Raw genomic sequence first — 11,434 nt, 5'->3', positions numbered from 1 at the left:
TTCTTTCTCTGCTGGCTTCTATTTAGTTCCCATTCCAAATGAGGCTCACAAGGGCTTAGATCAATAATGCAAATGCTGAGCTCCACAGCTTCCCCAGGCCCAGGAAACACAGAGCCCTCAGTGGCAGGCTAGGGGGTGGCAAGTGGAGTTTCAGAGACCAACCTGCTGTCTGGAGTATACTGGGCTTCTTGAGGGAGAGCCGTGGGCTGCCCTCTGGCAAGTCACTCTGAGCAAGGCCCTGCTCATTTTCCCCTTCTATAGAGAAGAAATGGGTGAACCTGCAGATCTCCTACATTCTATCTAATTCTAAATTCTGTGCAATGACTCTGGGTCTCTTCCAAGTCTCCAGCTGTCCCTCAGGGTCCTCTTGAGCAGCTTCAGAATTCCTATTTTGAGTTGTCCCTCCCACAAAAATCCAAGTATTTGGGGATGAAGCAGTTTCTAGCTGTTTCTCTGTTCCCAGTGGTCAAATCTCTGTACATCTCACAGTCAGATGCAGAGCTTTCAGCCAAGGCCATGGTGCAATCCATAAATTAGCCACCCGGTGCCCAGGCATCTTCATCACCTCCATTTAGTAGTGGCTGAAAGGGAGAATCCCGAGGTCATTTTGCTCAGAAAGGCATGGGTATGGCAGACACATGGCTGCCATTCTGGAAGGTGTTGGGGCTGGCAGGGCCATGGTGTGGCCCAGGAGATCCTGGCCCCCACTAGGAAGGAACCAGACCCTGCCTCTGAGGCTCCCGCCGTCCTGGAGGTCAGCTCTCCAGCCTCACTGCAGATTTTTGGAGCACAGCTCTTTAAGAGGATGAGGATAGCTGAGTCCCTGGCCAGGCCCTGGGAATGCAGGGATGAATGTGACATGGCCTAGCCCTGCAGAAGCTTGGAGTCTAGAGGCAGCAATCAATCCTAAACAGGCAAACCTCAGCACAGGGTAAAGATGGAGCAGGCTGTCTGTGGTGAGCTAGGGGTTGAAAGAGGAAGGCTTCCGGAGGAGGGTACTGGGGGCTGGCAGAGATGAGAGATGTGATGTGCAGAGAAGGGGAGGGCATGCCAGTGGGAGGAGAGTAAGTTCAGAAAAGCAAGTTGGAGCCAGGTCACAGAGAGAGCTGGATCACAGGACTTGGGGTTCGTCTTTTCCCTGGGGCCACGAGAACCATAGAAGGATAATGAACAAGGGCTTCAATGGAAATCAGAGCCTTGGAGTGATGGATCTGGTTCTGCGCCCTGGCTGCCTCGAGAAGAGGGTGGCTGAGATCCAGAGGCCATGTCAGTGGTGCGGGTAAGACGCAACAATGCTGAGAGATGCTGTTGGCTTTAAATGTGACTCCACACTCTGTCACTATTGCTCCCACACAGGGAGTCCCAGGGCTCATTTGCCAACACACAGATTTGCTTTCCCTAGGGCCTCCATGTCCCCCAGTTCCTGGAAGTGAAGTCCTAATACTGTTGACAATACCCACTAGGCCCCCTTGGTACAGGCAGATCCAGGCCCCATTACTCCACCCACACCCCAGCTCCCCAGAGAGCCTCCCACCTCCCGCTCCTCCTACCCTGCGCTGCAGGTCACTGACCCTACTGGTCAGCTGGCTCATATAAAGACTGTGGGCCAGGCCCGCGTGCTCAGCGATGGCATCTGCTCAGTGGCCCTGCCTCATCTTGGCCCTGTTCTCAGTCTTGGTGGCCTCTGGTTTCCCAAGAAGCCATGTCCGGCTACTTGAGGTAAGTCTGTTCCCTCTTCACCATCTGGGCCTGTCACACAGGCAGAGATACCAGCCTGGACGGTCTTCTACGTGGATGAGGGGGCGGCAGAGGGTTGGGCAGTGAGCTGCAGGGGACAGGGCTGGGTGTTGGGAGAACCGGGCTCCAAACCTGCTGTCTAATCCTGGACAAGGCTCTTAAATCTACCTGGGCCTGTTTCCCCACCTGTCAAATGGGTGATGCACCACAAACTGCTCACCTCACTGAGGAACCGTGAAGGTCCACTTTTGAGAAAAAGGCAGAGGTCTCTAGGAAGGGCTGAGCTGAGCCCTGTGGGGTACAGTGATTCTGAGAGAAGGCCTCAGGGGCCTGGAGTACAGGGAAAGGCAGAATGAGTCAGGGGATATAGGGCAGCGAGAGTTCCCAGTTTGGTTCCCGCCCTGCTCCCCTGGGTAGCCTGGAGACCTGCCCTTTCCAGATCTGTTTTCCCATCTACTCAGAGCCTTTTCTACTCGACGTGTGGCTCTGAGTGAGTCTTACGTTCAGAGGCCCTTCAAGGTGTATGTGGGGGAGTCATTCTGGCCTCAGCCCAGAGTCTGCACCTTGGCCACAGTGGCCTTGGCCTCGGCTTGACCCTTCTGTTTATCTTTGTTTTTGCAGAAACGGAGCCTCCTGGAAGGGGTGAGGACTTTCACCAGGGATGTGGCAGGGTAGGGTAGGCGGGGATGGAGCTGGGTTGCACAACAACAAAAGAGGTGCACCATCATAGCAGGTCCTTCACAAGTGGCTAACAGCTCACAGCCCCCTGCCCTGGCATACCCCCATCTGACTCAAGACCCCTGGGAAAACGCGCCTCAGAACCGTGTCCCCTTGGACCTCACCAGATGCAGCCCAGGACAGCCATTCTACCAGTCCTTCCTTCCACAAACACCAAGCACTTGCTGCTACCAGACTGGGTTGGGAACACACAGTGAATGGCCCCATCCCACCACCATGAAGCATCTTTATATCCATGTTTACTCCAGACATCACCCTAGAGCCTCTCTTAGTCCACCCTCCTCCTCACCATGGGAAAGAAGGTATTGGGGGCACGAAGGACCTTCCCACACACAGTAATTAAGTGCCTGTTTGGGAGACAGGATCAGGCAATCACCAAAGAACACAGTAGGCAGGTGGAGTGTGTGATCATAATCTTTCTAAGCAGAGATGTGAGGGATGAACAGAAGAAACTAGGAGCAGAGAACTGGCTTGGCTGGAGCACGTTGAATGGAGGAGGCAGAATCTGTCTGGAGGATCTCAGAGCCATGGGGAACACTATCCTGAGGGTGATGGAGAGCACGGGAGGGCTTTAGGTTGGAGTGGGGACAGGGTCAGATTTGGGTTTTTATAAGATCTCACCAGCTACAGAAATAGATTACAGGGTTAAGGAGGCAGAGCTGTGTCCCCTCCCCCCACCCTGTTCTGCTCCCTCCCCACTCTCCTCCTCTTGGCACAACAGGAAGTTCCTTTTCATGGTACAAAACTCCCCTCCCTAAGTGACTTCTTGCTGCTGAGCAACGAGGTAGGCTGAGCTAAGGAACTTGTGGGGCCCAGTGAATAGGGAGAAACAAAGGCTGAATCAGACAAGGCCTCCGCCTTCCAAGAAGCCCCTCATCTCCGAGGGGAGAGATGTGCTCACAAAAGCCAGCACAGGCCAGAAGGCAGCAGGACTGCCCATGTACCACCGTCGGAACAATGGTGGCCAACTGAACATGGGGATGAAGGACTCCATCCAGGCTTCCAGCACTGGTGACTGGGACAATAGAGGGGTCACTTACCAGGCAGAGGCTTTGAAATCTGTAAAGGGAACTTGGAAGGGGAATGGCAAGGTTGAAGACCTGGTATCCCAGTGGCCCAGGCTGACAGGCCACCACTGCTGACTACCATCCCTACTCCCACAGGAGGTTAACGGCATTGACGTCTACAGCACCAAGATCAGCTGCAAGGTGACCTCCCGCTTTGCTCACAATGTCGTTACCACAAGGGCTGTCAACCGGGCAGATACTGCCAAGGAAGTTTCCTTTGATGTGGAGTTACCCAAAACAGCCTTCATCACCAACTTCACCTTGTGGGTGTCCCCTTGGCTGCTGGCTCTGGGCTCAGGATGGGAATCCGGCCCAACATGAGCTGGCCAACTCTCTTTTTCCCTGCAGGACTATCGATGGTGTTACCTACCCTGGGAACGTCAAGGAGAAGGAAGTTGCTAAGAAGCAGTATGAAAAGGCCGTGTCCCAGGGCAAGACAGCTGGCTTGGTCAAGTAAGCATAGACCACCCAAGCCTTGAAGAGAATGTCTGGGTTGCAAGGGATGTAAACAACAACAGCAGAAATTATCATTATCATTATCGTTATTACTATTATTATTATTGCAAAATGTGCCTGTAATTCTCACATTATCCCATTTTGAAGTTGAGGCAACCAAGGCTTGGAGTGGGAAGGCATTTTCCTTAAGGCGCTGGGACTTGAATTCAAGGCCCAAGATGGGTGAAGTTGTGCAGTCAGTGGGGCAGTCATTGTCTTACACTTCCATTCAGGGCCTCTGGGCGGAAGCTGGAAAAATTCACGGTCTCAGTCAATGTGGCGGCAGGCAGCAAGATCACCTTTGAGCTAACCTATGAGGAGCTGCTGAAGAGGCACAAGGGCAAGTATGAGATGTACCTCAAGGTCCAGCCTAAGCAACTGGTCAAGCACTTTGAGGTAATCAAGCACCCCTGCAGCCCTTGCTGAAACTGTGGGGGATAGGGTGAGGGGTCGGGGTAGAGCCCCTGGGACAGAGGCCAGAGCAGGGTCAGGAACACAGAAGTCTCGGCCCCACAACTAGGCTGAGGAAGTTTGGGGAAATCACAATGGTTCTGGCTACAGCAACTGGGTTAGAGGGAGGAGGCCGAGTTGGACCTACCCAGATTCTTGGGTGCTGGGCCCTTGGGGGCAACATCAAAAAGTGTTTCTGTACATCTTATTATAACTGGTCGTATGAGTGTTTTACCTACATCAGAGCTGAAAGTGTAAGGAAACTCTTTAGTGGTGGAATTTAACCACCACCTGGCAGGAAAGAGGGAGAGCTTTGGGGTTAGAATACCTTTGATGGGCAATTTTGGTCATTTTCTTGGTGAAAGACACCAGGTGTGGCTGTCACAGAGTTGTCCCTGCACCATCACTGACCCATCTCCTTCCCCTTGGCCTTGTCCTGGAGGCTAGCCTCTGCGCTGTCATGGAGTGACACTTCCTTACCTTTGGACATTTCAGATTGAGGCAGACATCTTCGAGCCCCAGGGCATCAGCACGCTGGACGCTGAGGCCTCATTCATCACCAACGACCTCCTGGGCAGTGCCCTCACCAAGTCCTTCTCAGGGAAAAAGGTGGTGTACATGCCTCTCAGGCCTGGGAGGCGGGGGCAGGGGCAGGAACACAGACCCTAGCAGGACCAGTCTGAGCCCTGGGCTTGGCTGATGCAAGTGTGTGTGTGTGGGTGTGTGTGTGTGCGTATGTGTGTGTGTGTGTGTGTGTGTGTGTGTGTGTGTTAGGAGCAGGGGGCTAAATCTGTAATCATCACTATCTCCCAGGCCACCTGGGTCAGGAGTAAGGATGCTGAAGGCATAGAGCTGCTTGCTGATGATGATCCAGCAGAGGAACTGGGGTCTCAAATGCAAGGGGTGGGGAAATAGGAGAACCATTCATCAAGGCTGGTCCCATTCTATCTTGGGAGGTAGGCAGGGCAGGTTAATGTCCGTGTTTTACAGATAAGGAGACTGAGGCCAAAGGGAGTCATTAAATCTACTGACTCCACATTGAGGGGCGAAAGATGAAAGGAAACTTTATTCTTGGTGCTGGTGGCTGGCTCTACTCCCCAAGGCTCCCAGCTGTTCCAGGACCTTGCTGGTTGTGGGCAGTGAATGCATAAATGTTTACATAAATATCAAACCTCAGTTCCTCAGGACTTCCAGGGCAAGGCCCGGGAAGCACATACTCGGAGGGCTGCTGTCTTCTGCGGGGCAGTACCCCTGCCCTGGGCCCTCTCCCACCTCCCTGCTCTGCTTCCTTCCCCTTCCCCCTCCACTTGGCACCAATGCATGCAATACCACCCAACATGAAGTTCCTTTTCGTGGTGCAAAAGTCTCCTCCCTAAATGGCTTCTCGGTGTTGAGTGCCAAGTAGGCTGAGCTAAAGGACTTGTGGGGCCCATCGAACAGGGAAGGACAAAGGCTGAATCAGACAAGCTCATGCCCTTCAAGGAGCCCCTAATCTCTAAAGGGAGAGAGGTGCTCAGAAAGGCCAGTGCAAGCTGGATGGTGGCAGGGCTGCCCAGGCACCCATCTCCAGGCTCCTCCTGTGAGGGTGGCGCTCCGCTCACTAGGTGCCCTTGGGCTGAGGTCTGCAGTGGGCAGGTCCTGGCCAAGTTGAGCGAGGCCCTCAATCTCCCTCCCTCAGGGCCACGTGTCCTTCAAGCCCAGCTTGGACCAACAGCGTTCATGCCCGACCTGTACAGACTCCCTCCTCAATGGAGATTTCACCATCACCTACGATGTGAACAGAGAGTCTCCAGCCAATGTGCAGGTACCTCGCTGTCTCCATCAGGCTGGTCAAATCCACATCATGGTGGAGTGAGGGCTGATGCGGGAGGGACTACAGCTGCATCTAGTGCCATCGCCCTCAATCCATAGCCCAAGGCTGAGTTACCTGCAGGGCATGGGGGTGGCAGGCAGCCCAGAGCCTGTGTGGCAGCCCCTGGAGGGTGGGAACACACATCTTCTTGGGCTGCTAAATGTCTGCTTCTATTTGTAAGAGTTGCCAATGTGAGGTTGCTAAAGAGACATGGGCCTCCAGTCTCTCCTTCTCCTTTCCAGATAGTCAATGGCTACTTTGTGCACTTCTTTGCACCTCAAGGCCTTCCTACGGTGCCTAAGAATGTGGTCTTCGTGATTGATATCAGCGGCTCCATGCATGGTCGGAAAATGGAGCAGGTACTCTCCTCCATGCGAGTCGGGGTTAGGGATAGGACGGGGAGAGAATTGTGATTTTTTCAGTGGACAAATCTGATATTTCCAGTGAAAGAGGAGAAAGGGGTATGGGATTTAAAAAAAAAAAAAAAGGCACAAAGCATCTGTTCCTTTTTGTTGCAAATGGCACGGCACAGGCCCCACAGCTAGCCCATCGGGGCTGGGAAGACACTGGGCCATCTGTGGCTCCCTCTCCCAGCTTCTTGTCTGCTTGTCTTTCTCTTTCCCAGACAAAAGATGCCCTCCTCAAAATCCTGGATGATGTGAAAGAAGAAGACTACCTGAATTTCATCCTGTTCAGTGGAGACGTGATCACTTGGAAAGACAATTTAGTTCAAGCCACTCCTGAGAACATTCAGGAGGCCAGGACATTTGTGAGGAATATTCAAGATCAAGGAAGTAAGAACAGAGGAGAGAGCAGACATTCCCACCACTCCTCTCTCTGAGCAGCCTGTTTCCCTCCTCCTTGGGACACAGACTCTGCTGGCTCAGGCCCTACAGAGCTTGGCTGAGGGCAGAGGTGGGAGTGGGGGAATCCTCGGGCTTGATATCGGGATGTCTTCTTTGTGGTTTAGGAAAACTCACTGTTTCTAACCCATGATCCTGGTGCCCCACAAGTCCCAGCAAGCTATGGCCATAGAGAACCCTTATCATTAGCCATTTCTTACAGAAAATCAATAGTGACGTCTTTATTGCTCCCTTCTCCTTCTAGTGAGGGGCTGGGAGTCCATCGGTTTTCCAAATTGCTTTTACAATCACCATGTGCTTCTATCCTTCCTGCAGTGCTGAGAGTCTGGTCTTTTTCTCCCCGACTTTAAAGAGTTAACCACTCATTCTTTACTCACTCGTCAGTATTTACTGAGTACCCCCATGCACTGGCAGACAGGGTCCTTGGCACATGAACAGGCCTGCTGTCTTGATCTCCTTCACCCTGGCACCCTGAGGATCCCCTCCCACAGTGTTGTCTGTCTGTGTGCCAGTGACCAACATCAATGACGGGCTGCTGAGAGGCATCAGCATGCTGAACAAGGCCCGGGAGGAACACAGAGTTCCGGAGAGGAGCACCTCCATCATCATCATGCTGACCGATGGGGACGCCAACACTGGTGAGGCAGGCAGCTATGGCTCTGAATCACAATCAGAGTGCCTGGCTGCCGCTCCTGGTTCTGTCGCCTGCCTGCAAGACCTCGGGCAGCTCTCCCCAGGATCCTTTATGGCTTGTGAAACCCCCTCAAGAGCTCCTGCCGGGGCTCCCCACCCTCTGCCCTGATGATAGATCGTGGTCATGACGCCATCAGCTCTGCATGTGTAGGGGTCAGATCTTTTCAGACAGAGCTGGTCCAGACAGTTGTTGGGACTGTGGCTAGAATGTAAATACTACTTTCTCCTGCAGGTGAAAGCAGACCCCCAAAAATCCAGGAGAACGTGCGGAACGCCATCGGGGGCAAGTTCCCCTTATATAACCTGGGCTTCGGCGACAATCTGAATTTTAACTTCCTGGAAAGCATGGCCCTAGAGAACCACGGGATTGCCCGGCGCATTTATGAGGATTCCGACGCCAACTTGCAGTTGCAGGTATTCCTTGTCTTGCATATGCCTCCAGGAAGGAGGAGCTCATTCCTTCCTCAGGAAGCTGTTCCATTATGTGACAATTTCAGTTATTAAAAAGAACTTCCTCTTGGGTTTAAATCTACTTCTGGTTACCTCTTACCCAGTAGTAAAGTTTCTGATTTTATCCTCAGGCTACACAGAATAGACCTGCTTCCTTCATAGGATTGCCAGATCAAATACATGACATTGGTTAAATAAGAATTTCTAATTTTTAAAAAATGAGTAATTTTTTAGTGTAAGTATGCCCCCAATTTTGCATAGGATACTGCATTAGTTTGCTAGGGCTGCCATAACAAAGTACTACAAACTGAGTGGCTTGAACAACAGAGATTTACTGTCTCAGAGTGCGGAGGCTAGAAATCCATGATTGACGTGTTGACAGGGTTCCTTCTGAGGGCGGTGAGAGAGGATCTTCCAGGCCTCTCTCCTCGGCTCGTAGATAGTTGTCTTCTCCCTCTCTCTTCACGTCATCTTCCCTATGTGTGCCTGTCCCTGAGTCCAGATTTCCCCTTCATAAGGACACCAGTCATAATGGATTGGGGCCCACCCCAAAGACTTCACTTCAACTTAGGTACCTCTGTAAAAACCCTACCCCCCCCAATAAGGTACTAAGGGTAAGGAATTTAACCTATGTATTTTGGGGGTACACAATTCATCCTACAACAGACATATTTATACTAAAAACTAAAAATCTAACTGCATATCTGTATTTTCATTTGCTAAATCTGATGACCCACTCCTCCCCAGTGCAGATAACTGTGTCTCCGCCTCTGTAGTGGATTCCCCACACCCCACACCCTTACCCTCATCTGCTCCCACCCACATCACCTTCTCTAGTCAGCCTCTCCTCCTTTCCTTCTCTCTTTTTTACTTTCATTCCAACAAACATTTTTGGAGTACTGTCTATGTGCCAAGAACTCTGTCCTTACCTTTTTTAGTCTTCCCAGTCTCTGCCTAGGGGGTCAGGGAGGTCTCCCACACACTGAAGGGCACGGCCAGGGCCATGTAGAAACTGAGATCACGATCCAGGACTGCCCAGCCTGTGGGACTCATCAACCTTCCAAAGCATCAGTGGGAGCCCGCCCACTCTGTCCTCTCCATGCCCACCTGCCCTGGTGGCCTGAGATGACCAGGTACCTATCTGGACTCCAGGGCTTCTATGAGGAGGTGGCCAACCCGCTGCTGACAAGCGTGGAGGTGGAGTATCCTGAGAATGCCATCCTGGATCTCACCAAGAACACTTACCAGCACTTCTATGATGGCTCTGAGATTGTGGTGGCCGGGCGCCTGGTGGACAAGGACATGAATAATTTTAAGGCGGATGTGAAGGGCCATGGGGTGAGCTGGGCCAGGGCCTGGAGATGGGCTGGGGATGGGGGATCAGAACCAATGGGGCTCTGGCTGCCTGGCTAATGGTCCAGCAGTGGTGGTCCCTGAACTGGGCCCACCTGGCTCCAGGGCTCCAGCCCTCAAGCTTCTCATCTTTTCCCACCCCGCCCCAGGCCATCAATGACCTGACCTTCACAGAGGAGGTGGACATGATGGAGATGGAGAAGGCCCTGCAGAAGCAGGACTACATTTTTGGGAACTACATCGAGCGACTCTGGGCCTACCTCACCATTGAGCAGCTGCTAGAGAAACGGTGACCCTGGCCTACCCCTCGCATTGTCATATCCCACACCGGGCCCCCAGTACTGCCCCAGTACCTCCCTGTGCCTGCCCCTGTGCTGGCTCTGCTCTGGGGGTGCCGAAGAAGAGGCAGACTGGGCCACACCTGGGGAAGTGCACCCCATGCACACTCCCTGTTGCCCTGCCCTCTTATCTTCCCAGCCCCTCAAAATGTTATTCCAGGGTCAGAGCCCAGGCTGACATCTGGGGACAGTGTTGGTGAGAAGGCTAGGATCCCACCCTCAGTCTCCAGAGGGCAGAGCCTGGGCCCACTTGAGAGGGCCATGCCAGCTGTTTTTTGGATGAGATTAGCCTGTAAAGCCCTTGGTGCAGGGTCTGGCACATGCTGAGTGCTCATCATGAGTGGCAGTGGCCATTTGAAGCTCCTTATATTTTATAGGTGGGGAAACTGAGGCCCCCTCAGAGAGGAAGCACAGCCTGTCCATCTGGCCCAGGGAGCTGGTGAACTAGTTTTTTTTCTAAGTACTAATGGTCTTCATCCTGGGGAGAGGGGGGGCCCCCAGCTGCCTCTGGGGCTCTTGGCCTGGTGCTGGGAGTCAGAGCAGGAAAGGCCGGCAGGGAGCTTTTCCGGGCTGACCCTCCTGCCCTGCTCCTCTCCGCAGCAAAAATGCTCTTGGCGATGAGAAGGAGAACCTCACGGCCCAGGCCCTGGACCTGTCTCTCAAGTACCACTTTGTGACTCCACTGACCTCCATGGTGGTGACCAAGCCTGAGGACAATGAGAACCAGATGGCCATTGCCGACAAGCCTGGGGAAGGTGGGCATGGAGAGTGGAAGCCAGAACTTGGAAAAATTCTTCCAGGACCTGGGCTGTGGGTGCTCTGAAGAAGGTGGACCAGGCTGGGGACACCTAGACCTACTAAAGAGGGGCAGGTCCAGAGGCACTGAAACTGGCCAAGGCTGGGGAGGGTGTTGTGGAGGGAGTGAAGCTGTCAGCATGTACAGTGGGATGTGGAGTGAATAGAAGCCTCTGAGTCTCTAAAGGGATGTGAGTATAGGGGCACCCTGCCTGGGGGCATTTCCAGTGAAGAGACTTAGTCTGCAACATGGAAGGAGTCAGACAAGAAGAAGCACTTCCAGCCTTAAAGTTAGGCGTGAAGCATACTCTCGGGGATTATGAAAGTAAAAATAGCCCTGAAAGCTAGAAGCTGGATTTGGGCCTGCTCAACCAGACCCCAAGAGGGGAGTCCTGAGTGTACCTGCAACTGGGCTCAGTGGACAGTGGGGTGGAGTGGGGGTGGTGGCTTTGGGAGGCATGGAAGGCAAAAAGCTGGTCCGGGCAAGGACTCTGGCCTCCGGGAGCTCCTGCTTCCAGGGGATACCCAGTGGGAGCATATAACTGGCTGATGGGAGGCCCACAGCTTAGGGCTGATTGGATAGGCAGCAAGTTGGTCACACTG

At 53.2% G+C, this 11,434-nt stretch overlaps 1 protein-coding gene across 2 annotated transcripts in view; it reads left to right on the top strand.

The window, feature by feature from the left end:
• The first annotated feature begins 1,580 nt into the window (after nucleotides 1-1,580).
• The window catches only part of ITIH3 (inter-alpha-trypsin inhibitor heavy chain 3), a 17,895-nt gene continuing 8,041 nt past the window's right edge, over nucleotides 1,581-11,434 (top strand). For both annotated transcript variants that reach the window (XM_039867458.1, XM_039867457.1), the window contains exons 1-14: nucleotides 1,581-1,719; nucleotides 2,359-2,379; nucleotides 3,639-3,805; nucleotides 3,891-3,995; nucleotides 4,271-4,433; nucleotides 4,983-5,096; nucleotides 6,166-6,291; nucleotides 6,582-6,698; nucleotides 6,965-7,133; nucleotides 7,715-7,840; nucleotides 8,128-8,309; nucleotides 9,498-9,683; nucleotides 9,848-9,987; nucleotides 10,637-10,791. In XM_039867458.1, the coding sequence (XP_039723392.1) occupies nucleotides 1,627-1,719; nucleotides 2,359-2,379; nucleotides 3,639-3,805; nucleotides 3,891-3,995; nucleotides 4,271-4,433; nucleotides 4,983-5,096; nucleotides 6,166-6,291; nucleotides 6,582-6,698; nucleotides 6,965-7,133; nucleotides 7,715-7,840; nucleotides 8,128-8,309; nucleotides 9,498-9,683; nucleotides 9,848-9,987; nucleotides 10,637-10,791 (1,864 nt within the window). In that variant the 5' untranslated portion in view covers nucleotides 1,581-1,626. The remainder of the gene's footprint in view (nucleotides 1,720-2,358; nucleotides 2,380-3,638; nucleotides 3,806-3,890; nucleotides 3,996-4,270; nucleotides 4,434-4,982; nucleotides 5,097-6,165; nucleotides 6,292-6,581; nucleotides 6,699-6,964; nucleotides 7,134-7,714; nucleotides 7,841-8,127; nucleotides 8,310-9,497; nucleotides 9,684-9,847; nucleotides 9,988-10,636; nucleotides 10,792-11,434) is intronic.

The sequence above is a fragment of the Pteropus medius genome, unplaced genomic scaffold (genome assembly GCF_902729225.1).
Source record: "Pteropus medius unplaced genomic scaffold, Ma_sr-lr_union100, whole genome shotgun sequence".
Lineage (NCBI taxonomy): Eukaryota > Metazoa > Chordata > Mammalia > Chiroptera > Pteropodidae > Pteropus > Pteropus medius.
This window is presented reverse-complemented; position numbering and strand designations above follow the sequence as displayed.